The sequence below is a fragment of the Artemia sp. Qi Xiang Cuo genome, chromosome 9, assembly GCF_049724085.1.
Source record: "Artemia sp. Qi Xiang Cuo chromosome 9, ASM4972408v1, whole genome shotgun sequence".
Taxonomy (NCBI): Eukaryota; Metazoa; Arthropoda; class Branchiopoda; order Anostraca; family Artemiidae; genus Artemia; species Artemia sp. Qi Xiang Cuo.
In genome coordinates, this window is record NC_142802.1 from 65,363,692 (window position 1) to 65,388,582 (window position 24,891).

The 24,891-nt window shown below is 32.9% G+C and overlaps 1 protein-coding gene across 1 annotated transcript in view; it reads left to right on the forward strand.

Moving 5' to 3' along the window:
- Positions 1-24,891, forward strand: part of faf (ubiquitin carboxyl-terminal hydrolase-like faf) — a 134,028-nt gene that overhangs the window by 63,069 nt on the left and 46,068 nt on the right. Inside the window, exons 13-19 of the mRNA XM_089095065.1 lie at positions 1,046-1,180; positions 7,134-7,291; positions 9,482-9,608; positions 14,114-14,305; positions 16,959-17,218; positions 20,276-20,436; positions 22,418-22,545. Of these exons, the coding sequence (XP_088951191.1) occupies positions 1,046-1,180; positions 7,134-7,291; positions 9,482-9,608; positions 14,114-14,305; positions 16,959-17,218; positions 20,276-20,436; positions 22,418-22,545 (1,161 nt within the window). The remainder of the gene's footprint in view (positions 1-1,045; positions 1,181-7,133; positions 7,292-9,481; positions 9,609-14,113; positions 14,306-16,958; positions 17,219-20,275; positions 20,437-22,417; positions 22,546-24,891) is intronic.

Genomic DNA, 24,891 nt, shown 5'->3' on the forward strand with positions numbered 1-24,891 from the left:
AGCTATCCTTCTTATACACAACCAAGCATCGGTACTTTTTTAATTCTTGTCCTTATTTTTGCTCATAGCTTTACTTTATATTTTCTCTATTGCAGACTTTCTATATAAGCAAAATAGTTTCAACTGAATATTTCAATTCAGATGAAGAAATTAATCATTAGACACAAGGAACATACAATCATATGCAGATTAACAGACCTTTCCTTTTCTTTCCTTTTCTGAAAAACAGACCTTTCATTTCCTTTCCTTTTCACATCCATAAACTGTACAGAAAATTTGTTTTAATTTATTTAGATGGAACCGACACTGTAGACATAACTGTTTTGGAAACTTGGTTTATAGGCACTACACCCTCCCCCCTTGTTGGTAACTGTTTTAAACGGTATTGCAATAGCTTTTGAAATTGGGAAAGCAAGAAGTAATAAAGGATCAGAAATCAGGACCTGGAAGCTCTTATAGTTAAAAAGTGCTTTTCAATTCTTTGTGTGTCTTGTTAGAGTACTACCCCCATCATAACTGGTTAGGTAGGGCTCTAAAAATGGATATGTTTTTGGCCAACATTAGGTCAAATATTGAAATCTTTAATGTACAAGGATCTACGATAATTCCTATCAATGTGTCTGTAGAAGCCTATGATTGTGATTGTTCGCAGTAACTATCAATATGTGGTTGTGGATTCTGAATTTAATTGTAGATTATATATCGTCTACTACTCCCCTATTTATGCCTACTATTCTCAGAGATACCACGAGAAAGGATACCCGCATCATAAGGGGTTATGTAGGGTACTAAAAATTGGTAGATTTATGCTGAACATTAGGCTAAATATTGAAAACTTTAATGCCCTAGGATCAACGATATTTCCTACCAATATGTATGTGGAAGCCTTTTATTGTGGATGTCTCCTTTGTCTGCCATTATGTGGTTGTGGGTCCTCAATTAGGGAAACTGGGCACTTAGTTTTACATGTTATTGTCAAGTGTTTCATAGTCAGAAATGCGAAAATGCATAAAATGATTAATTTTCATGATTTATTTTGGAGCAGATTCAAGTACATACACTGAACTTCAAGCTGGTATTTGTACACTCGAACCGTCTATATCCAGCAGAGATGCTTTAATCGCATGTGAGGCTTTAGGGCTTCTTATCACTTGCTTGGAATTAAGGACACATGCATTAGGTGAGAAAATAATTAATTTTCTGTTTTCTAGTAAGATGCTCGTTTTATTTATTGTGAAGAATTTGAAGAAAATAATTAATTTTCTGTTTTCTAGTAAGATGCTCGTTTTATTTATTGTAAAGAATTTGAAGAAAATAATTAATTTTCTGTTTTCTAGTAAGATGCTCGTTTTATTTATTGTGAAGAAATGTTTCAAATCAATAATATGCTTGATATGATAGTTTGATTATGGTGAAGTAAATTGATACACACCACTTTAAAGGCTGTAATTCAACCGTGACCTTAGCTTAAAGTTAATGATTTAAACGAAAATATACTAAAATGGATGACATTTTAAATAGACAGTGAATAATTAAAAAAAATGCTTTGTAGTACGAAAATAATAATAAAAGTCCGAATATTTTGGCTTTATATCCGAAAGCCTCTTATCAACGGGAAGAAAAAAGGAAAAAACACTAGTTGAAACAAAACATATAAAGAAAACATAACAATAAAATGTTATAAAAAACATATGAATGGGTTTTATCCTTTTTTTTCTTTTTTTTGTAAAATTAGAAACATTGGACGGCACAAAAATAACTTACCAAAAACTTTAAGTACTAACAACTGACAGTTGGAGTAATTTTCAAAAGTTGGCTTGGAGTTATAAGTGACTTCAGAGTTTAGCTTTGAATAGTTTTGTATTTCAAGAATGTCGCTTACCGAGTCTATCTTATGGGAGTCTTTGGATTTTAGAATTTGCAAGATTTTATTATTGCCTTGTAATAAAATAAATGTGTAACTAAAGAAACAGAGTAAATTTGTTACTTCAAATATCGGTTTGTTTAATTGTCGTGGCTTTTATTATGTATGTTACCTGATTTGTCTTTATTTTGTTGTAGAAATTCATAGAAAGAGATAGAAAAAATTGCTAAAAACGTACGAAATTCCCACTCCCAAATCAGAAATTTTCCTTTTTTCACCTTTCGCACTGAGGCTTTTGGCTGAAAGATAACATACCAAAATGTTTGTGCCAATAGCATAAATTACTTCTACTACTACTAACAACTCACTTCAGCACCAAACCATCTGAGGCCAACCCAGTTGCACACGCTCCTCCTCCGTTCAAATCTATTCAAAACTTGCCTCTTTACACCCTCCCAGGAAGTTCCCACTTCCCTTAAATATTTCCTTACGACATCCTCCCACCCCAACTGGTGACGACCTGAACATGCCCTAGCCATCTCTACTTTTTTCTCGTTATAGCCCTAGAAAGTGGGGTTTGGACCACAATTTTTTTACAGCCTAATGTTTGAGATGCAGTCATTTAGTCGAGTGCAATGGCCTTTATGTCAATTTCCATGGTTTTGTCTTAGATCTCAAGGCCTCGATAAGTAGCATGCGATTCGAAACTGCTGCATCACAACCCCGTACTCCTTACTCACTTACCCTAATTCTAAAGGCTACCATATTAAAGTGGCTCTTAGCCCAAACAGACCAGGGACGGCCAAACGTCTATCTAGCCCTCCATACTCATCATTTATTCAACAAGGTTAAAAGACAAGCCACTTATTTATCATTAGAATGATAACTTATAACACGGATAATAATTAGATAACTGTAATTGATGGAAATAATAAGACAAATATAATTGGTATGGAACGACACAGCTTACCGTCCTAATCCGGTCCTAGCCACCAAACAACTTATCGATTGAAATGCAATTTCATACTGATTGAAATGCAATTTCAACTAATCTTTCGAGGTTTTTATTCTCTCGCAGAGGCAAAATACCTGGAAACTATCTAGCAAACCTTCCTCCGTTTTTCTGAGCGCCTATGCTTCACAACCATATGTGACCATTGTAATCACTGTAGCTTCTAATATTCCAATCTTAGTTCCCAGACTTATCTTCCTATTCTTCCAAGCTTTTTTTAACTGTGAAAAAATACCCCGAGCCTTGGCTGTTTTATTTCTAACATCTTCGCTGCTCCCACTGTCTTTACCAATAATACTATCAAGGGAAGTGAAGCTGTCCGCCTGATCAATCTTTTCGTTACCCAATGTCACCTTTTCATCTTCACTTATTCCTAGCCTTAGCGACTTAGTCTTCCTAACATTAATTTCCAATCTAATTCTAGCACCCTGAACTCGCAAAACCTCTAAAACTTCACTTATTTTGCTCACACTTCCATCTAGGATGTTTAAATCGTCAGCATAATCTAATTCCATGAAAGTTTTACTTCCCCATTTAATTCCATGTTTTTCTACTCCCTTGCTATGTTCCTGATGAAGACAAAGTTCATCAGAATGATCCATATAAATGGGGATAGAATGCAACCTTGCTTAACATCTGATTTAATACGAAGCCAGCTACTAACTTCACTTCATACCTTAACCTCAGTTAAATTATTCTCGCACATAGTACTAGTTGCTTTAATGTATTTGTCTGGTATACCATACAAGGATAAAACCTTTGCTAAAGCTCTTCTATCAGCTGAATTATACGCTTACTCATAATCTGTAAATTGAGGACTAAAGATGTTTGGTGACTCAGGCACTTATCAGTTATTAGTCTAAGAGTGAAAATTTGGTCGACACATCCTCTACCCTTCCTAAAACCACACTGTTCTTCTCTTAAAATTTTGTCTACAGTATCTCTAGGTCTGAAAATTATCATCATACTAAGTAATTTTCTACCTACGGAAATCAGACTAATGCCTCTATAATTACCACACTCCACACACCACACTCCACACTCCACACCACACTACCACACTCGCTCTTATCACCTTTCTTATAGAGGGGTTTAGTTAGTTCTCCTATAATCACTAGCTACTTCCCCTTTTTCAAATATCATGTTCATAATCTTCAGTAACTTATTTCTAACCTCATAACCAATATGTTCTAGAAACTCATTTATCGCACAATCAGCATCTTAGGTCTTATTATTTTTAATCCTTTTAGTACTAACACTAATTCTTCCTCACAAAATAAATCTTCCTTCACATCCAAAGTGTCACAAACTTTTTCATTCTTCTCTATATCTTTTTCTTAAACTCTATCACGATTTAGCACATTCTCAAAATGTTCTACCAATCAACTTGGAATACCCCAACGTCAGAAAACTTAAATATTTCGCTAAAACCTAGAATTTCAGAACGAGAACCTGAACTTAGAATGCCAGAACGCCAGAACCAGAACTTACAAATTTCACCAGAACTTAGAGTGCCAGAACCAGAACTTAAAAATTCCCACCAGAACCTAGAAGCCAGAAAACAATAACCAGTACTTAGAAATTCCGCCAAAACTTCGAATACCAGAACCAGAACTTAAAAATTCCGCCCGAACCAGAACTTAAAAATTCCGCCAGAACTTAGTTGAAGTATCGAACGACTGTGTCAGTCATGAATTGGGGGTAGTCCTTAATATACTTCTAATGTGTTTCCTTATAGGGTGCCCCGTCTAATATCTGTTCATTTTAAGTAAAATCATAATTGAGATAAAATTACAAGACGCCTAATTGTATAAATTTAATTTAGTGTAATGACGCCTCTTGGTTCCTTCTTTAATCGTTTTGTTTGTTTCTCTTTCCATACACAATCAATCATTTCAATTCTGAATGTTTACTGCAGAGCGAATACACTAAAATTTACGATTTGTCATTTGTTTTGTGATTCACAAATCACAAATTATATGTGATTTGTGTTGTGAAGTTTGTCTCTTTGGCCTCCAGTCTGTCTCTTTCTTTCCTTCTCTGAGGGTATGTGAGTATGAGCATGCGACTGGGCTTTGAACTGTGGACTGAGGTATGTTAGTAAGGAAACTTTGTACTAATGTTCTAATTGATTGACGAAAATAAACAAAAATTAGTCAACAATTATTTATTAGATAGTTTTAGAATGTTACGTATGATAGTTAGCTAGAATTGTAGATACATTACTACAAAACTGTGCCCGAATAGGACAGACTTTAGATTCTGTATTAAAAAAAAAAAAAAAAAAAAAATATGTTTAGTGGTGATTTCCAACCAGCAGTATTATGAAAACAGCGCATAAAGTACAAACACGTCAGCTTATATAACTTTTTATTGCACGATAAAATGGCAATGTACCCTTGTATTTTATCTATACAACGAAAGTTCAAGTAAGACCAGCGCCACTAGAAAATTAAATAGGACATGTCCACCTATTTACTCAATGTTATCAATAAATTTAGATTACTTTTTTAAGATTCGAACACTGACGAGAAAGTTAACTGTCATTAAACAAAGACCAAATGTTACCGATTTTTCTGATAAAAAACAAGTGTCACCTCGGTTAAAGATAGTGCGTATTTTCGTATTCTGTTGAGATTTTGCTTATATTTTTTGACGAAGATAATACTAGTTGTAAGTAAGTATGACGGCACTAGATCCCTAAGGTCCAAACCGGCCGTGCTGATCTCCGTTTCGTGGCCCTTCAGCCAGGAAGCGCAATGGGGGGCTAGGGGCCAGCCATCCTGTGTTCTCGCACACCCTTCCTGCTTACATTCCCCAGATTTCTTCAGGTACCCATTTAGAGCTGGGTCGACTCTGGCTGAGCTTACAGAGTCACACCACTGACCTTCGTCCTAAATCAAATAACTGGCCACGCCAGGGATCAATACTAGTTGAGTATAAAAAGTCCCTTAGTCCCACCGCAGAAACTCCCAAACTTTATTATCAGTGTTTACCATGGGTAAAAAGTTTAATTTTGGGAGGTTAGGGTTTGTCGAGTTGACTTCATCACTGACAGTGAACCTACGGGGATCCTGTGCATTTTTTCAAGCTTTTAGTGTAAAGATGAATCTCTCAAAGGTGCTCCAGTGACAGATTTGGCCCCTGTGTCCCTTTCCCCCAGAATCTGCGCCATTGGATTCCACATCGTCATGAAGAAGTCTCTACAAAGTATGCTTCCAGTGGGTTCTGTGATAATGCCTTAAGATATTTCTGCTGATGGAAGGTTTAACCCTGTTATAGATATCTGTTTTGTTCTTAGTTCTTTTTAGAGATACTATTCAGTCTAGATGTGTCCGTAGGTACTCAGCAGAATTTAATCCGCGGGATGGTGCACACTTCGTAAACCTCATTTTTGCAACGCCATATATCATATTTTCTTTTTACTCCACACAGAAACCCCACATTCCTCCTTCTAATCTTTCGTTTATGCCCTTCCTCCCCCAGAAATGTTTTTGACGCTTGATATCCTTTTTTTTATAGGTCACACACTCCACAGGATGTTGGTGGATTTGAGGCTATGTTTAGCCTATATAATGACATTTTAGGCTTCCGATAGCTGAATGGACGCTCACTCTTAAATAATAATGATTATATTTCGGGGGGGGGGGCAGGGGGGTTGTTAGGACTATCGATGCTTAGGTATGACTTCAAAAAATTTAGATTAAATGATAGTTTCAGTCTGGCCGCTTGTTTACCGTCAGTCATTTCTAGGACGCCTTCGTGTATACCTCGATTATGCAAGAATTTATTTCATAATTACAACTATTATTATATAATTATATATAATTACAACTACGAGAATTTATTACAGCTGTATATTTTACTGCTACCTGTGTATAAGTGTATCATTATCAGGCACTATCTATTATCCTGTTGTATACTTCCTGTTTTATACTTGTTATAGATATACTTTCAATATGTACTACTAATACCAACTACTAAAAATTCTCTTAAGTACCAACCTGCCTGAGGCCAACATTGCTGCGCACGCTCATCCACCCCAATCTATTCGAAGCCCCCTTTTTATACCCTCCCAAGAATTCCCAGTTTCCAGGAGCCCCTTCCTTACGACCTCCTCCCTCCCCATTCGAGGATGACCTGCTTTTCAATGTCAACGACGACTTCAAATGTCACAAAGAATTAGTGGTGCGTTCATGTTAGTTCAAGCTGTTTCTCTTAGTGATCTATGACATGTATAAATACTTGACATTTCAGAACATTTTATGGGAATGCCTGGAACCAAAGATTTTATTATTGATGTCTTGCTGGGCTGCTCAAGTAGTGAAGTTAGAAGCCAAGCATGTGATTTATTCTTTAGGTTGAGCCAGGTTTCGCCACTCGAGAACTACTCTCCCAAGAGATTTTTAACTCAGGTAAGATTAAATGTAGTCGATTGTTTAGTAATAATGTTCATTGGTGTCAATTAATTGGTGGCATTGGTGATATATTCATTGGTGGCAATTTTTTTAATATTTTCAGAAAATACTAAAATAAACATTTATCAATAAAAAAATTATTCTTTAAAATAAGGGGAGGGGGGGGGAGCAAATACCACCCTGTCCCAGCTCATCTTTGGTCTCTTGAAATGTTTTTATTCACCGTTACTTTTCTATCTCCTTTAGTTAGGCTTTTTACTTTCTCCTTAGGAAGGCCTTCTTTAGAAAGGTTTGTATCAGAACTTACTGCGATTCACCAACTAAGTCACTACTTCTATGGAGTCTTTAGTCAATGTTTAATACTATTATTTAACCAAACGCTATGCTTCAAGAGTCCCACCTCAGAAATCCGGAATTCGCTGAGCTTTTTACTTGTTTTCCTGCGGATTCTGCATTAAACTTCATGGCGAACTTACTAACTGATGAAGTTGCATGTAGGCCGTTGACATGAAAACACCTAACAGGAGAATAAGGAATTTTAATGAAAATCACATCAAATTCAATGTATCAGACAATGTAGTACAAAGGTCTCAAGCTCAATTCTGCAAAAATGTAAAAATTTGTATTTTTTTAGTCAGAAGAAAGATCAGGGATGCGTGGGCTTTTTCTTTCATAGAGATAACCGTATTGAATCAACGGTCTTTGAAGATCGGGAGAGGGCACCATCGAGCGGAAATCAAAGGTTCTAGTGATTTTTTCTAGTGATCAGAAAGAATAGAGGACAATGAGCCCCCCTCCAACGTCCCTTTTTCCCCAAAGTCATCTGATCAAAATTTTGAGATAGGTATTTTGTTCAGCGTAGTTGAAAGGTGCAATAACTATGCCTCTGGGGATGACATGACCCCCCACAGCCTCTGGAGAATGGGCTGTAAGTTATGAAATTTGCCCATTATTTACCTATAGCGTTTGTTATTGGGATGAATACAGACATTTTCGGAGGTGGGAATTTTATACGGAAGGAATTTGCGAGAATTCCTATGCCAAGTTCTCTTTGTTTGTCTTCAGTTTTCAGCGGAGTTGGAATTGTCTAAGGGATTTTTCCGATGGGGAGGGGGGTCTGCGGGAAAATTCACTATGGGGGAATGTTCAATGGGATAAACTTTCCATTGGGAGGGGGTCCGGTAAGATTTGAGAAATGATAAGAAATTAAATAAAACTATTTTTCAAATGAAAGTAGTCAAATTTCTACAGGGAATTGTCTGCAGGACATTTTCCAGGGGAGAATTTATTGCAAGGGTGGAACTGTCTAGGCGGAATTTTGCGCGGGAGGAATTTCCCATTTTTTTTGGGGGGGTGTATTTCATGGAGGGGGAGGCAGGTTTCTTGGCATTATTAAAAGTTTCTTCAACTGAAAGTAAGGAGCAGAATCAAACCTTAAAACGAACAAAAATTATTCCGTATATGAGGGGTGCTTCTCCCTCCTCAATCCTTCGCTCTTTACGCTAATGTTTTACTTTTTGGCCCAGTCTATAAGAACGATTCCTGAAACACAAGGGCCGTTGAATTGGAATAAGAAGCTTTCTTAAAGTACTAAAAAGCTTTAGCTTAAAGAGCGAGTGACTGAGGAGGGAGAAGCAACCTTCACAACTCATACACGGAATAATTTCTGTTAGTTTCAAGGTTAAATGTTGCTCCTTATTTTCGGTTGATAAAACTTGTTTGTTCTGTTTAATTACTATAAAAATAAAGATAAGATAAAGACATAGAAAAAATGTGAGAAATATATAGAATTTTGAGAAATCTATGGGTTACCTATTGTTTTATTCCCCTTTTTTTGTTTTTTTCTCTTTAGATCCTTTTTTACATTTCCCCTTTTTCTCAAGTTTCTTTTATCTGTTTCAGAGTTTATAAATTCTTTTGCCATCCGAAAAAAATCGTGCTGAAAATAAAACAAACTTCTTGTTTTATGCAAGCATTATAATATAGTATTATCAGAATGATAATATTAAAACAATATTTTTTTTTATTCAAAGAGTTTTTTCGAAATATTTCTCACGAAGACCATAAAAATTTGTTTCAATTTTTTTCAATTTTTTTTTTCAAACCCGCCGGAATGTTTTACTGCTTTACTTATGGATTTCATATATTTCAAGGCAAGACTGAGAAAACTGCTTCAATTTCTTGCAGGTTTTGGTTTCTACGCCAGTGCCCTTATGGATTCCAAGTGGCACCGCCAGGAGCGCTAGTTATCGCCTATTAACTCAGTGTGCTGAATATTTTGCTCTAAGATGTCGGCTTCATAATTGTTTGTCTCGTAAGTTGATCATTCTTTACTAAAAAACAACTGTCTTTTCTTTTCCTTTATTCGAGTGTATTAAGAGTAATTGTATTCTGAAAAACATTTATAAAAGAAGTGCCATGTTCCTTTTATATATGAAGTAATAGTATTATTTCATCGCAAGAACCGGTTCAGTCTAAATGTATCTTTAGAAGTCTCAATGTTTCGCTGATCGATTATGCCGACGACATTTTGAACGCGAGTAGAACACTTGTAGGCATCGAACAGAATTTCCGTGTTTTGAGTAAGGAGTACGGCAACATAGGTCTTTCTTTCAATCACCAGAAGAGTGAAGTTATCGTATGTAATAGCCGCGTTAAAGATAGTGTACCAGTTGATGTTATTTTCGGAACTTATACGATTAATTCTTCGTCTAAGATTATGTACCCCGGCCTTCCAATATGTAGCGATCTTAAAATCTCGCGATTGCCTTGTTTCATTGTTCGCTATAAAGGCACGAAGAGCTTATGAAATTGTCGTTTCAATGAAATGCCACTTTAACCGTTTTCTACTCGCAAGGGTGTATAACGCTTTTGTTTTGCCACATGTGCTAGCCGTATATCCGTTTTGGAAAATATTTACTTCGTTTGATCGCCGCAGTATCCGGTCTACTTTTTACAGATATGGCAATTATCAACTTTGTCTTCCAATTTAGATGAGGAATTCGAAAATGTCTCTGAAGTCTCTGAAGTATGATATAACCGACCCGCTTATAGCTGTACTGAATCGCCGTGCTCAATTTGCAAAGGCATTTGAACTAAGCCACTCTTCGTTATATGTTGCAATAACTTAAATTTGTAATTTTTTTCTTTACAACATTTTGTATGTTTAATAATGGGCAATAAAATTATAATAATAATATATATATATATATATATATATATATATATATATATATATATATATATATATATATATATATATATATATATATATATATATATATATATATATATATATATATATATATATATATATATATATATATATATATATATATAAAAAAAAAAAAAAAAAAAAAAAAAAAAAAAAAAATATATATATATATATATATATATATATATATATATATATATATATATATATATATATATATATATATATATATATATATATATATATATATATATATATATTATGACACTAATTTTCTACAAGCAATCATTGATACTAATTATAATGCAACTTTTGAGGTATCACTCTAGTCGTATAACCAAATTAAATGGACTGATTCGGAGTTAGTCTAAAAATACCTCCTTCATTTTTTTTATTTTCTTTTTTACACTAATGTGACAATTAAATAGGTTACAGCGTGGCGTTTTTTTAAGTAACCCTAATTCCATATAAGAGATTAATGACATTAATTTAAAAAAATTGCAATTATTGAGGTATCAGTTTAGTCATCAAACAAAAATAAATTGATTGATTTGGTGTTAGCCTAAAAATGCATGTAAAGCAAAATTAGGACTTGAAGTATTTTTTTCAGATTCTTATATTTGAATTCTTGGCACCAAAATAAGCTTAAGGGCCTTATTTTGCTCTTAAATATGATTATAAACTTGATAAGGCCTTTCATTTTGGTCGAAAAAAAAAATAAACTGCTAGGATCCTTTGTGCTGTCTTAAGGCAATTACGTTGAAGAAAGGAATTTGAATAAAAGTACATGGGACATAATACACTATGTAATAAAAAGTCAATATAGGACCTTGTTTGTTTGGAAGCGGGGAATTGAAAGCAAGACACCCCTGACTCGGTATCTGTTTAAAACATCTGGCCGGAGTTAAGAGCTTCATTTTATTCTCTCTCTTTTGTGCTTGAATTACCAAGGACATCAAAATCAAATCCCTCCCCCATTTTCGGTTTTAGGTGTTTATGCCTGAGAACCACGACTTTTTAATATGTTTCATTTGGGTGTTTTAAGACTATTTATTTTTTCACGGTTTTGTTAGTGTTGCCGCGCTGAACCTTGAAAATACGTAAGCAAAACTAATTAATTGAATTTTGCATCTGGAAATTCAGCTAAGTTTGCTGACCCACAGCATTAGTTGAATTAGAAAAAATCAACAAACTGCATCTCTGCTTATGCGGGTCTTCTTAATTATTTTAAGAAGGCCCCCCCCCCAGTTTCAGAAGCCAGTGAAGTGACGCATTCGTCCTTAAGACTTGCAGTCCATAAAGATAATCGTATTATACGGTTTTCAATACCCTCCCCTCCCCCTTATACAAGGTACTTTGTGGGTTTCAATTTTTATTGTCGCCCTTATTTTCAGTTGGAAAAGACTTTTTTTCAGATTTGCCATCTGTAGAGATATATTGCTCGTCTCTTCTCATTAACGGGCTTTGGTGAGTCTTATTAGTCCTTTTTGGCATTTGACAGTCAATGAAACTAGATGCATATCGATATCCTCGGTTGCTAAAACAGAAACCCCAAATCTCCCTCTCTCCTTAAAATGTCGTCGGGTCCAAACCAGATGATGCCAAGGTTATATAATCTTCATGCTTGTACACAAATATTAATATATGATAATATATTAATATTAATATAATATATATACGAATTTTAATATATATATATATATATATATTGCTGTCTTTTATAATATATATATATATATTCAAAGATATGTCTTTTCAAAGATATTTGATTGTTAAAGCAAATCCAATTTCTAACAACGATACCTACTAAGCTTCAAACTTTGGTTTTGTTTTTTAAGGCTTTGAATTGTTGTAATCCCTTGTTAAAATATATATAAATATTTTTGCAATTACCAGTCAACGGTATGTACTAAGCTTCAAACTTTGGGTTTTCTTTTTAAGCTTTTTGAATTGTTGTAGTCAAAATAGAGAATCATCATCTGTAATAATTGCAAATTTTGATTTTTTTGGGCCTTTCTACTGACATTATATATTTCGTTTCGCTCAAAAAGGTTTTCTTTTTTAAGGTATTTGAATTGTTGCAATCCCTTGTTAAAATATATACAAATATTTTTGCAATTATCAATTTTTATACTCTTTACGCAATTTAATGTCTTTTGATGCTGCAGTCTTTATAAAGATATTTGATTATTGAATCAAGCCCGATTTCTAACAACGATTTCTGCTAACCTTCAAACTTTTTTTTATGATTTATGAATTATTGTAATCCCTTGTCAAAATATATCCAAATATTTTTGCAATTACCAGTTTTTTGCTCTTTAATCAATTTAATTTAAAATTTTCCATGAACGAAAATTTTTCCACGTAAATATGACAAGTGTGACAACGTCATTGCAATACTGATGGATATAAAAGTTACGTCACTCACATGAATATTTTTTTCCAAAACTAAGGCTCTTAACGAATCTCAGACTTCTGACCTATCTAGATCCTTTTTTAGGCCAGAATATCCCAGGATGCCGATTTTCCCCAAAAAAATATAGAGCCGTTTTCAAGAAAAAATAAATAAATGCATACACATTTATTGCTCACTTATAAAGATAGTATATATATATATATATATATATATATATATATATATATATATATATATATATATATATATATATATATATATATATATATATGTATATATATATATATATATATATATGTATATATGTATATTTATATATATATATATATATATATATATATATATATATATATTTATATTTATATTTATATATATATATATATATATATATATATATATATATATATATATATATATATATTTATATATTATATATATATATATATATATATATATATATATATATATATATATATATATATATATATATATATATATATATATATATATATATATATATATATATATTTATATTATATATATATATATATATATATATATATATATATATATATATTAATATATATTATACATATAAAATAAAAGTTCAAAATAGGATAAAATCCTTTTTAATAGACTGTGTATAGAAATTCACAAAAATACCAGATATTTCGGTCACATATACAGTGACCGTCACCAGTAGTAAAACTCTGAGGTTTTACTACTGATGACGGTCACTGTATATGTGACCGAAATATCTGGTATTTTTGTGAATTTCTATACACTGTCTATTAAAAGGATTTTATCCCTATTATGAACTTTTATTTTATCGTCATGGAAAGGTAGTGTGGTCTCAGTTATATATATATATATATATATATATATATATATATATATATATATATATATATATATATATAAATAAATAAAAATATAACATAAAATAAATAATACATTTAAAAATAAATAAAGAATATAATATAATAAATATTTTAAATGACTATATAAATAGAATAAATAAATAAAAATGTAGAAATGAATAAAATACAATATAATAAATAAATAAACTTTAATAGATATAAATAATTTAAAAAATAAATACCATATGATAATTTATATATATGATAATTTACATTATAATTTATTTAAATATAGAGTTTACAATCGTGATTTATGTTTTCTTTTTCAGAGGGAGATCAAGAGTTTCTTGGTGTTTCAGCATCATCAATGCTAGACGACGAGCTTGCATGGTTGGCAAACTTCAGTCCCAATGAGGCTAAACCCAGCGACCAAGGTGATGGCGATTCTGCCCTTCTAATGGGTCATTTGCATCTCGTACGAGCATTGCTTACCTGTGATGGAGTCAACAAAACAGAAGCCGGTAAGCTGCGTTTGAGACCTCATCGTTCAATTGAGTTCTAAGAGTTTTAATAACGAAACTTAATTTGACTATAAGTCGCACTAAAAAAAAAAACAGCTTGAAAAAGCGACAGGTTAAATATCATTCATGCCAATTTGTCATACCTATCAATAAAAGGAAACAGTAAAAAGATACAGAAAAAAATTCAAATTAACAAAAAAAATTACAGAAAATAGGAAATATTTAAATTTGAAAAAATCTTATCTTGAACCTTTAAAAAAATACATGTAAAAAAAGAACCTATAAACTTTTGTTTGAAAAACACATTAAAAATGTCCTTATGTGCATTTTTATTACCTTTTAACAAGTCGGGAAACATTTCGGGGGGGGGGGGGGAGGGGTTCTAACCAGTTAGCCCCTTACCTGGGATATGGCCTTGTTTTTATTCCTGAAAAAAAACTTGTCAATACAATTCTTAAGTTTTGGTACATTTTCTGCTATACATGGGTCTTTGTATATGTGGTAAATATATGACCCTGGATTAAATATGGATGATAATATGGACAATTTAATATATCTTTTCAGACAGCTTTGGAGTACCCGATGCGTCCTGATAAAATTAGGATCTTAGGTCATAGTTACTCCATCTATTTATTTTACTTACCCCATAGTTACCCCATCTATTTATTTGGTCAGTATTTTCTTGATATGGTGCAAATTTTTTTGTTTTAGACAGTCTAGAAACTGAAAAACATAGTTTTCCATAAACGCTCCGTACCACTATATCCTAGGCACTGCAAAAATTTTACATGTTACATTATAAAATTTTTCATAATTTTTATTATTTCAAATTTGCATCCTGGTTGTCAAAAGAGCGTATCTGCAATATATCCGGAACGGCTAATGGTATTTAGTTGAAAATGTCAAGGGACGTTGAGAAGCATGTTGAAACAAATCAAAAGACCCTAATTAGTAGGAATAAATTTGAATCGGGTATTTAAATCCTTTAGCCAAAGTTGATGTACAAATTTCAACATGAAGACAGAAAATAATAAACTTGCTTTTTCTTATAATAACAGAAACTCGTTCGCGATAATAATAAATAAAAATTGAAATTGTTGAAAGTAAAGAACCGAAAACCGTTAAAATTAGCATTTTCCCTCTGCTTTGGCATTTTTGCTTAACATAAGGAATTTTCTCTTGTTGTTATTTACCGTTTCAATTTTTTTAGCTTTATATGGGAGTGCGATAGTAGGATAAACAAGAAATTTTAAAAATAAATCCAAAGTGCGGAAGATTGGCGTACCAACATCTTGGTTTTGTCTTACCTAGCCATAGCCATAATGTGACATATTGTGATATATATACATAATGTGATATATGTGATATGTGATATATACATAATGTGATATATTCACATTATGGCTAGGAGGGCTACTGACTTGGAAGCTCAATACTATGGAAAAATGTACCTGTAGGGACAAATTTCCCTTAGATAGGGATATAAATTGGACTATTTGCGGTTCTTACCCCTCTGCTTAGTGACAACTCTGACTTGGGCTCTTTTAATAAGAGGAGCTGGAAAACTTCTCTATCGCTTTGACGTTACGTAGCGTAAGTTCAAAAATGGAGTTAATACCTATTAAAATAAAATTTTTCGTTCAATATTAGAAATTTTAATGGGTAGTTACTCTTAGCGTGAGTTTGGTAATGGAGTTAATGACTACTTAAATTTAGTTTTGATCATAAAATTTGAGGTTTTTAAATTGTTATATTTAGATGTTCTTATTTTTTTTTCTTTGACGATATTATTTGGAAAGAAGTTGATACCTGATTTGCTTTGACATTAGCAAAGTGATTTTCTTCCACGAAAGTTGAAAGAAGTCAACTATCATTTTAGCTGATCAACTTCAACTATCAATGTCATTTGAGGAGTGAAGTTGATACCTGATTTCCTTCGACAGTGGCAATGTGATCTACAATAACGATAGTCAAATGAAATCAATTATCATTTTAGTTGATCAACTTTAAATTCAGCTCTCAACTTCAACTATCAACTTTATTTTAAGAATGAAGTTGATGCTTGATTTGCTTCAACAGTAGCAAAGTGATTTCCTTCAAGGAAAGTTGAATGAAGTCAACTATCATTATTAGTCGATCAACTTCATTTGAGGAATGAAGTTGATACCTGATTTGCTCCAACAATAGCAATATGATCTTAATGAACGATAGTTAAATTAAATCAACTATCATTTTAGTAGATCAACTTTAAATTGAGCTATCAACTATCAACTTTATTTTAGGAATGAAGTTGATGCCTGATTTGCTTACAACGTAGCAAAGGGATCTTATTTAGCGATAGTTGAGTGAAGTCAGCTATCATTTTAATTGATCCGCTTCATCTGTGCCAATTATCAACATCATTTTAGGAATCACGTTAATACCTGATTTGCTTCGGCGTAGCAAAGTGGTTTTCTTTAATGGTAGTTGAATGAAGTCAGCTGTCAATTTGGTTGATCAACTTAAGCTATCAACTTCATTTTAGGAATGAAATTGATACCTGATTTGCTTCGGCGGTAGCAAATTATTTATTTTATCGATAGCTGAATGAAGTCAGGTATCCTTTTAGTTGATCAATTTCAGCTATTTATTTCAACTATCAACATCATTTTAGGAATGAAGTTGATACCCGATTTGCTTCGACAGTACCTGTTTCCTGCATCTCTTGTCATCGCCGAGGGGCCTAAAATTCCTAGGGCAAGTGACACTTTGGCACATTTCAGTCCTAAATGCCGCGATGTCGAATCAAGGGCAGCTGCATACTACGTTCTCGTCGAACTGGCCACTGGTTGTCGAGAAAATCTTGAAATTCTTTCGAAGAAGCTAGTAACTATACAAAATAGATTTAATCCTGATATGACTAAGGAGTTTCAGGTAACTTACACAATATACACCATACACTATAAACATAGATTTAATCCTGATAAGACTAAGGGGTTTGAGGTAACTTTACACCATATACACCATAGATTTAATACTGATATGACTAAGGAGTTTCAGGCAACTTTACTTCACTATGCACCATAGATTTAATCCTGATATGACTAAGGAGTTTGAGGCAACTTACACCATATACACCATACACTATACACCATAGATTTAATAATGATATGACTAAGGAGTTTCAGGTAACTTTTCCTTAAATTATAGTCGAACAAATTTGTTTCACTATATTAATCATTCAAATAAGGCATTAAAAATAGCCAGAAGGCAATCGAAGCTCAAATGTTTTAACATATATAAAACATTTGTAGAAATAAATATTTTTATGAACTTATCCAATACAATACTTTAATGTTGTACAATAAGTCATTTTGTTTTTTCCCTTTCGTTCCCCAAGTTGCCATATTTTGCGGTTGTGTTTGTCTTTTCCCTCGTTTTTATTATTTTCGTTCTTGTTTTGCGGTTGATATTCTCTTTCTGATAATGGGTTGTCTTCGTTACGAGCCTAGCTCCTTATTGGCTCTGTTTGAATATTTATGTTTGTCTATTTTTTTTTTTAGACAAAATCTTGAATCTTGTCAAGATAGGGTATCTATAAAAAAGAAAAAAAGCAAAGAAGTATCGTTTTTTTTATCAACCTTTTTTTTTAATTATGCGTTCATTCGTGGCTGAGCTACCTTTAGAATGCCCTATGCGTCAAAAATTCTTCGCGAAAATAGCGGAAGGTAAAAAAAAAACCTTATTGTGACCCTAAACGGAACTTTGGACTTTCTATACGGACCCTAACTGAGTCTCCATGGGTTTTTCTTGATTTTGGCTCAATACCCCTTTCCTGATTTTACGAGGAAGAAACGAAATTTTACAGAACAATTTTTGTTGTTGTCTTTTGTATAGAAAGATAAATAGCATTCGATATCAGTCAAAACAAGGTGGGAGCTCAGCTTGTAACTCTTTTGCTTATAAGGTACCTTAAATTACCAAGGGCCTTAAATTACCAATGTCGCTTAAAATTGCCAAGGGCGGACCTTAGATAACTAATGGCGCTTCTAAGGTACCAAATTAACAAAAACATGTTTTGCCCCCTTGACCCATCTCAGGTATGACAACCGCAATTTTCTAAAAAAATTTTAAGTCTCAAAATTATTGTTTTTTTTGGGGGGCGGTGAATATCACATTTTTGTTAGTGGCAACACGTTGGAACTTGAAAATGAATAAGCAAAACTATTTAGTTCAATTTGCCAATGCTTTTTGCCCGCAAAAATTCATACTCTTAACAATCTGTTGACTCCCATAGGCAACTACCTGTTCAAAACAAAGCTACATTTTCTTAAGCTGTTTTATGCAATATTTTTTTGCTAATTTTTCACGCACTTTTTCTTTTTTTTAACTTGACACCCGCTGTTACCAAAACCTCCATAATCGAGATCGTTAAAAATTGAATTTCTGGATTTTTCTGGAGTCTTTTTTTTTAAGTTCCCATTTAAAAACTTGTGAAGTTTACAATTAAGAAGTAGGTAAGCGCGAATCGTTTTAAAGGGGTATAAATTTAACAAAACAGCAAAAAAAAAGAATAAAATTTGGAAGAAGATATCTTATATAAAGATATAAGAATAGCTTAAAGTCTAGAATAGCCTATAAGAATAGCATAAAGTTAAATATAAGAGTATTTAGGCCCTAAACCATGGGGCTGAGGAAATGGTGATGTTTTTGAACCTCTGTTCCTTGCAATCTCGACCAATTAAAACAATTCAATTAAACAATTAAAGTCCATGCAATTCAAACAATTAAATTTGTTTCTCACTGCCATTGGTACTTAAAAGCTATAACATACTTTATTCTTCAGCTCCTTTCTTTAGAAACAAAAGAATAAACTTTTTTCTGATTGGAAGAAAAATTCCATAAAAAATCCTTCCCACTAAAATGCTGGGCTCCAAAAATTTCTGTCCAGTAAAATTTTTTGGAAAACTTTTTTAGCTCAGCGAAGTCCTGTATAACGAGATAAGTTGGTGATCAAACCGTTTATTATTTAACCGTTTATTAAACCGTTATTAAACCGTTTATTAAACCGTTTATTAAACCGTTATTATTTAATTTTTTTTTTTTGAAGAAAAGAAATTTTGAATCAGAGAAAGTAAATATGCTGGTTTCTTTATTATAAAACCTGTAATATACTGAAATCTTACCTTCAAATCTTGCTGTACTGTAATCCTTGAGTATTCTAGAATAATATGGATTATCCTAGAGTAATCCTAGAACTATCCCAGAATAATCACTAGCCTGAATTCTTCGTCAGTGATTACTACACATTTCATCCTCCCACTTAATATATGTTTTTTGTTTTATGCTCTTTCTTATTTTATGTTTTTTTTTTCACTATAGGTAAGTTCTCTTTCGCTATTTCCGTTCTGACACAAAAGATACAGCCTAATTTATTTCTTGCAAATAAAAAACAACCTAATTGGAACAGATTTATATATTACACGGTGATTGACAATCCAAGCCATATATATTTGGCTTGAAGCTTTTTCTCTTTTCATACCATCTCCGCCTGGATGAAAATTCATAAAACTGCTTAGCAAAGTCAAGCCGAAGGCTCCGTTGTGGAGCATGGCGATATACCTAAGGATGCAAAGCGGGCTAGGCTAGAAAAAAAAATTATTGGGCCTCTAGAAGAATAAAAATCAAGAAGAATATTTGGTGGATAAAAAATGGCAGTATTTTCAAAGTCAGTTACACACTGTTCTATTATTTTTTACTGGACTTATAGTTGCTCTGGTGATTTTCACTATATATGCAGCTTTTCAGTGTTTGATCAAAGTTCCAGTTTCATAACAATAGGTTTGCCTGAACGCCACCAACTGAACCTTTTCAAATTTTAGACCAGTAAAAACAACGAAAAGTTAAACTCCTTCTGATTGGTTGGCCTATTTGGTAGAAAATTAAATAGCCTCTATGTTTTTGTTGTAATTCCTTGTTGTTTTTGTTTAGTACGAGCCTGCTGTAGAAGGGCGTTGCGTATCTAATTTTGTTGGATTAAAGAATGCTGGTGCCACTTGCTATATGAACAGTGTTATTCAGCAGTTGTTTTTAGTCCCTAGTATTTCTGAAGCTGTCCTTTCAGTCCAAGAAGATGAAGTCGACGAAGATAGGTAAATATCCTTTTTTTGTGTCATTGGCTCAGAAGTGTCAATTTTTTTTTCTTTTTTCTTTTTTTTTTTTTTTTTTGATGGGGGGGTAGCTGTTGGAAGAGTTGTGTGAACCTGGATGTGAAAGAATAAAACAAGAACTTAATAGAGTGTGAGAAAATTTCTGGGCGCAAATAAAAAAGAAAGAAAAACTTGTGTCCCTTACAGGCAGGGGCGTTCCGAGACTCATTTCATTGGAGGGGCGATCTTCGTAAATTTTACCGAATCCCTACCTGATTTATGCGGAATTTTCTGCAGAAATCAAGATTTTTGCTAAATTTCGGGCAATTTTGCGGAAATTTTACCGAATGCCAAAAATGTTAGAGGGGTGGCGCGACTCTCCCCCTCCCCCCCCCCTCGCGACGCCCCTGCTTACAGACAAACAATTAGACACGTAACCCAATCAAATTCTGTTTCAAGAATTAGCATTTCCATCTTGTGTTTCAAGCGAAGATCCCTATATCTGGCAGAAACATTAAGGTCAATGTGTCGTTGAACTGAATGTGGCCTGGAACAATCTTCGTTTTATAATTATAAAGGTGAGTGAAAAATAAGGATTTAAAGAATTTTGTTAGAACAACTATTTTTTTTTGCAGATTTTGTATCTTTAAAAAATCCTTACATCTATATTGAGTTGAAGAACACTAGACATCAATCTGTATCCATAGGTTCACGAAATGGTCATTTTAGGGTTTTTTTTCGTTTTTTGAACTCTATGTTTTGTTCATAGTATGTTAATATATGAACAAACTATGTTCATAGTATGTTAGTATGTTAATAAACGAAAAATGGTCATTTTAGCTTTTTTTCATTTTTTTTTTAACTCTATGTTTTGTTCATAGTATGTTAATTTTGTATGTTATATAGTATGTTAATATATGAACGTAGTATGTTCATAGTATGTTAATATGTTAATAAACGAAAAATGGTCATTTTAACCTTTTTTTTCGTTTTTTTTTTTACCGTTATGTTTTGTTCGTAGTATGTTTTGATTGTTTTCAGAAGTCCTTTCTAAAGTTGTGGAGTGTTCTACCATCCTCATAGGAATGGGCATTTGACCTTTAGACTATTTTGAACGAAATTGCTATTTCAAAATTTCGGTCGATAACTTGGAGAGAGAGTAGCTAATGAGAGGGCGTGGGAGGGGAACTGGCAGCCCTCCAACCACTTTAGAACATCCCCCTCAACATATTCTGAAATTTAAGTATAATCCATATAATTATATTACATATAATTTACATAGAAATTTACAAATAATTTTTCTTGATTTCCGGAAATATTTCTGGTCTACGCTGTTATTATGAAAGTAAAGAGTAACATAAAACCTCAAAATGAGCAGAATTTATTCCATGCAGGAGGGGGGAGCTTCTAGCCTCCTCCTTGTGGTCTTAGGAACTTTGATCAGAAATAGAGTTCTTGTCCCTTTTTTTTAAGTCGAAATTGATTGGAAAACAATCGCCCCTGTTCTTGAACAGTTTTTTTTTTATATGATCCTTTCGTGGCCCCTTATGATATCTGAATTTTCTGGGGGGGGGGGCAGCTCTCATTTGAGGGGACTATCTACCGACTCAGCCCCCCACCCTTGCGTTCATGAATGACCAATGACTCTTCTGCTTAGATCTAACAAGCACTGTACTCTAAGCAATCTGTGCTTGGAATACAAAACAAATATTTTTACTTGAAAAGAATTTATGATCACCTATTCTTGTCCCAATTTGATTTAATTATTTAATTTTTCGTCCCAAGTATTTGAGTTTTTTTCAGCTTGTAATGGTTATTGACTACTGTTCTAAATAGTTTTACTGATTCTAATTGACTAGCGTTTTAATTACTTTATTGTGTAATGATTAAGGGTTTTGTTATAACCATTTAGCTGCAATGATCCCAGATTATTGCCAGTTTTTTTTCAAATAGAATAAATCCTTTAATTTTTTGTTCTTTTTAGTTTGTTCTTTCAATTTCAAATGGTTCTTGGACACTTGCTGGAATCGAAGCTTCAATATTATGTACCTGAGCGATTTTGGGCCTCTCTGAGGCTAAGAGGGCAGCCCATAAACGTTAGAGAGCAACAAGGTAAGCATTTAGCCAATATTAGCTTTTAATAGCAGAATTTATTTGAATTAATAATCTCATGACCTCTTTGGGCTGAAAGGGCAGCCTGTAAATGTTAAAGAACAACAAAGTGGGCTTTTGACTTTTGTCAGCCTTTAATAGTATAATTTATTTGAATTAATAATTTTATAGCCTCATAGCAAGATATACTATGGATAAACTAGTATACTAATACTTAGTATCTACATCCTACAACTACTTCCAGCAGAAAGCGGTTTGGCAAAGGGTGGTAAGAAAATCGTCTTTGGAAAAACCCGTTGACAAAATCCAGCTATGTCAATATCATCCATATCCAGCAGAAAATGGAGTAGCAAAGAACAGGAAGAAAACAAACTTCGGAAAACCTGTTGGCAAAATTCCATATCTTCACAAATTTCTCCTCTTTTGCAGCTGAAAAAGATCACTATTTTAGGATTTCACTTTATTATAAAAATTCAGATGCTAGGTTTTGATAAAAGACAGCCAAATTATATCGATGGCATCTTCAAAACTATTTGAGGTTACTTCTTCATTTTCAATTAGTAAAAATTGTCGGCAAGCTATATGTATAAAATTGAACTGTAACTTCTTCTCTTCTTTGAGAAAATTCAGAAGAGAACTTGATCTTTTCTTCACTTCTTTGAGAAACTTTTATATTTTTAAGTTCATATTGATTCTGATTAGTTAGATCTTACTGAAGGTTATTTGATGCCCATGTGACGTTATTGGAGCGTTATTGGATTCACAAAAAAATGGGTAAAACACATGTCACGGTTTATTGTAAAATACATCTAAATTAGACATACACCAAAAGACGAAAAAAACAAGAAAAATGCAAACGATGGTGATTTTTATCCAGTGAAGACATAAATGATTAAGACAAACAGGAAATTTTGGTAAAGACCTCCACTTAGTCGTCTTCAGTGCAAAAGCAAAAATTGGACAAATAAAATTTCAAATGGAGATAAGCATTTTTATTAGACAATGAAAACAGATGCAAAAAAAATAATCTGGATCTTTCGACCACATACACCAGTGGTCGTCATCAGCAGATAAACTAAAGTATTATAATCAAAACAAACGTATTTATAAAAACCAACAAAGAGAAAAATCTCAGTGAAAAAAAAACAACAAACGAGACTGCGGCCAGTGGAGAGAAAAGAAACGACAAATGCAAAACAGCACGAATATTTCACCTATATCTAAACAATGCGCCTTCAGCACGAAAGAAACAGAAGAGGAACAAGATAAAAAAAACAAGCTAAAACTAAAAAACCAATAAAACCACCACCAAAAAAAATATGTATATACAATTGGCGCAAACTGATCCACGTAGGGAAAAGATACTATTATAAGGTTACTTCAGTGAGAACACCAGAGTAACAGGAAAAATAAAAAAAATGCGAAATAATCCTTTTATTGGCTATTATTGAAGCAAATCGTTTTGGTCTAGTGGGTAAAATAGTCCCTTGGTGATTATTTAATATCTTAATTCCCTTATTGACTGTTGATTCACTCTTTAGAAGATTATCATAAATTGGGTCAAAATTTAAACTACCCGTGTCCCTATTTATCGAAAGGTTAGCAAACATATGTTTTTTAATTTTAATGGCTTCTCTCGCCCATTGTGTGTACTCCTTATCATTTGAAACAGCTAAGGCCTCATCAAATTTACAAAGTGATCTGGTTGAAACCAAATATGTTCTGCTAAAGCTGAAACAAAAGTTTCCGGAGGCTTGCTTAACTGTAGGGTTTTTCTATTGAATTTCGGTGTTCAATAAATCTTTCAACAAATTGTTGGTGAGTCCTACCAATATAGAACTTCCCACAAGAACACGGAATCTTATAATAATAATAATAATAATAACAATTTATTTATAACCCACTTTTATACAAAAAAAGCGAAGTGCACTAAAAAGGAAAAAAAAATCAAATACTCAGAAACAAAGATAACTTAAACCTTAATCACTGACAAAAACACACGGATAATATTATGTTTGGGCCTAGTGCTACAGATTTATTTCTTGTTATATTATTATTAGGCAGTTCAAGCTATTGGATAATGACCGTGGCACCCTACTTCATAATAGTACGTGTATTACGATATGAAGTGAGGAGTCACAATAAAAATTTGAAATATCTAAAATAACCAATTCCGATCTGGCACAAATCATTCTTATTCAATAACAAATACATTCCACTTAAAAACAAGACAGAATGGTGACAATATGTGGAATACATTTTAGCTAAAGCTCGGCGTCAATATTTTCCACGGTTAGTTACAATTTTCGCATATCCGATCTTCAACTTTTTTTACATCTATCAAAA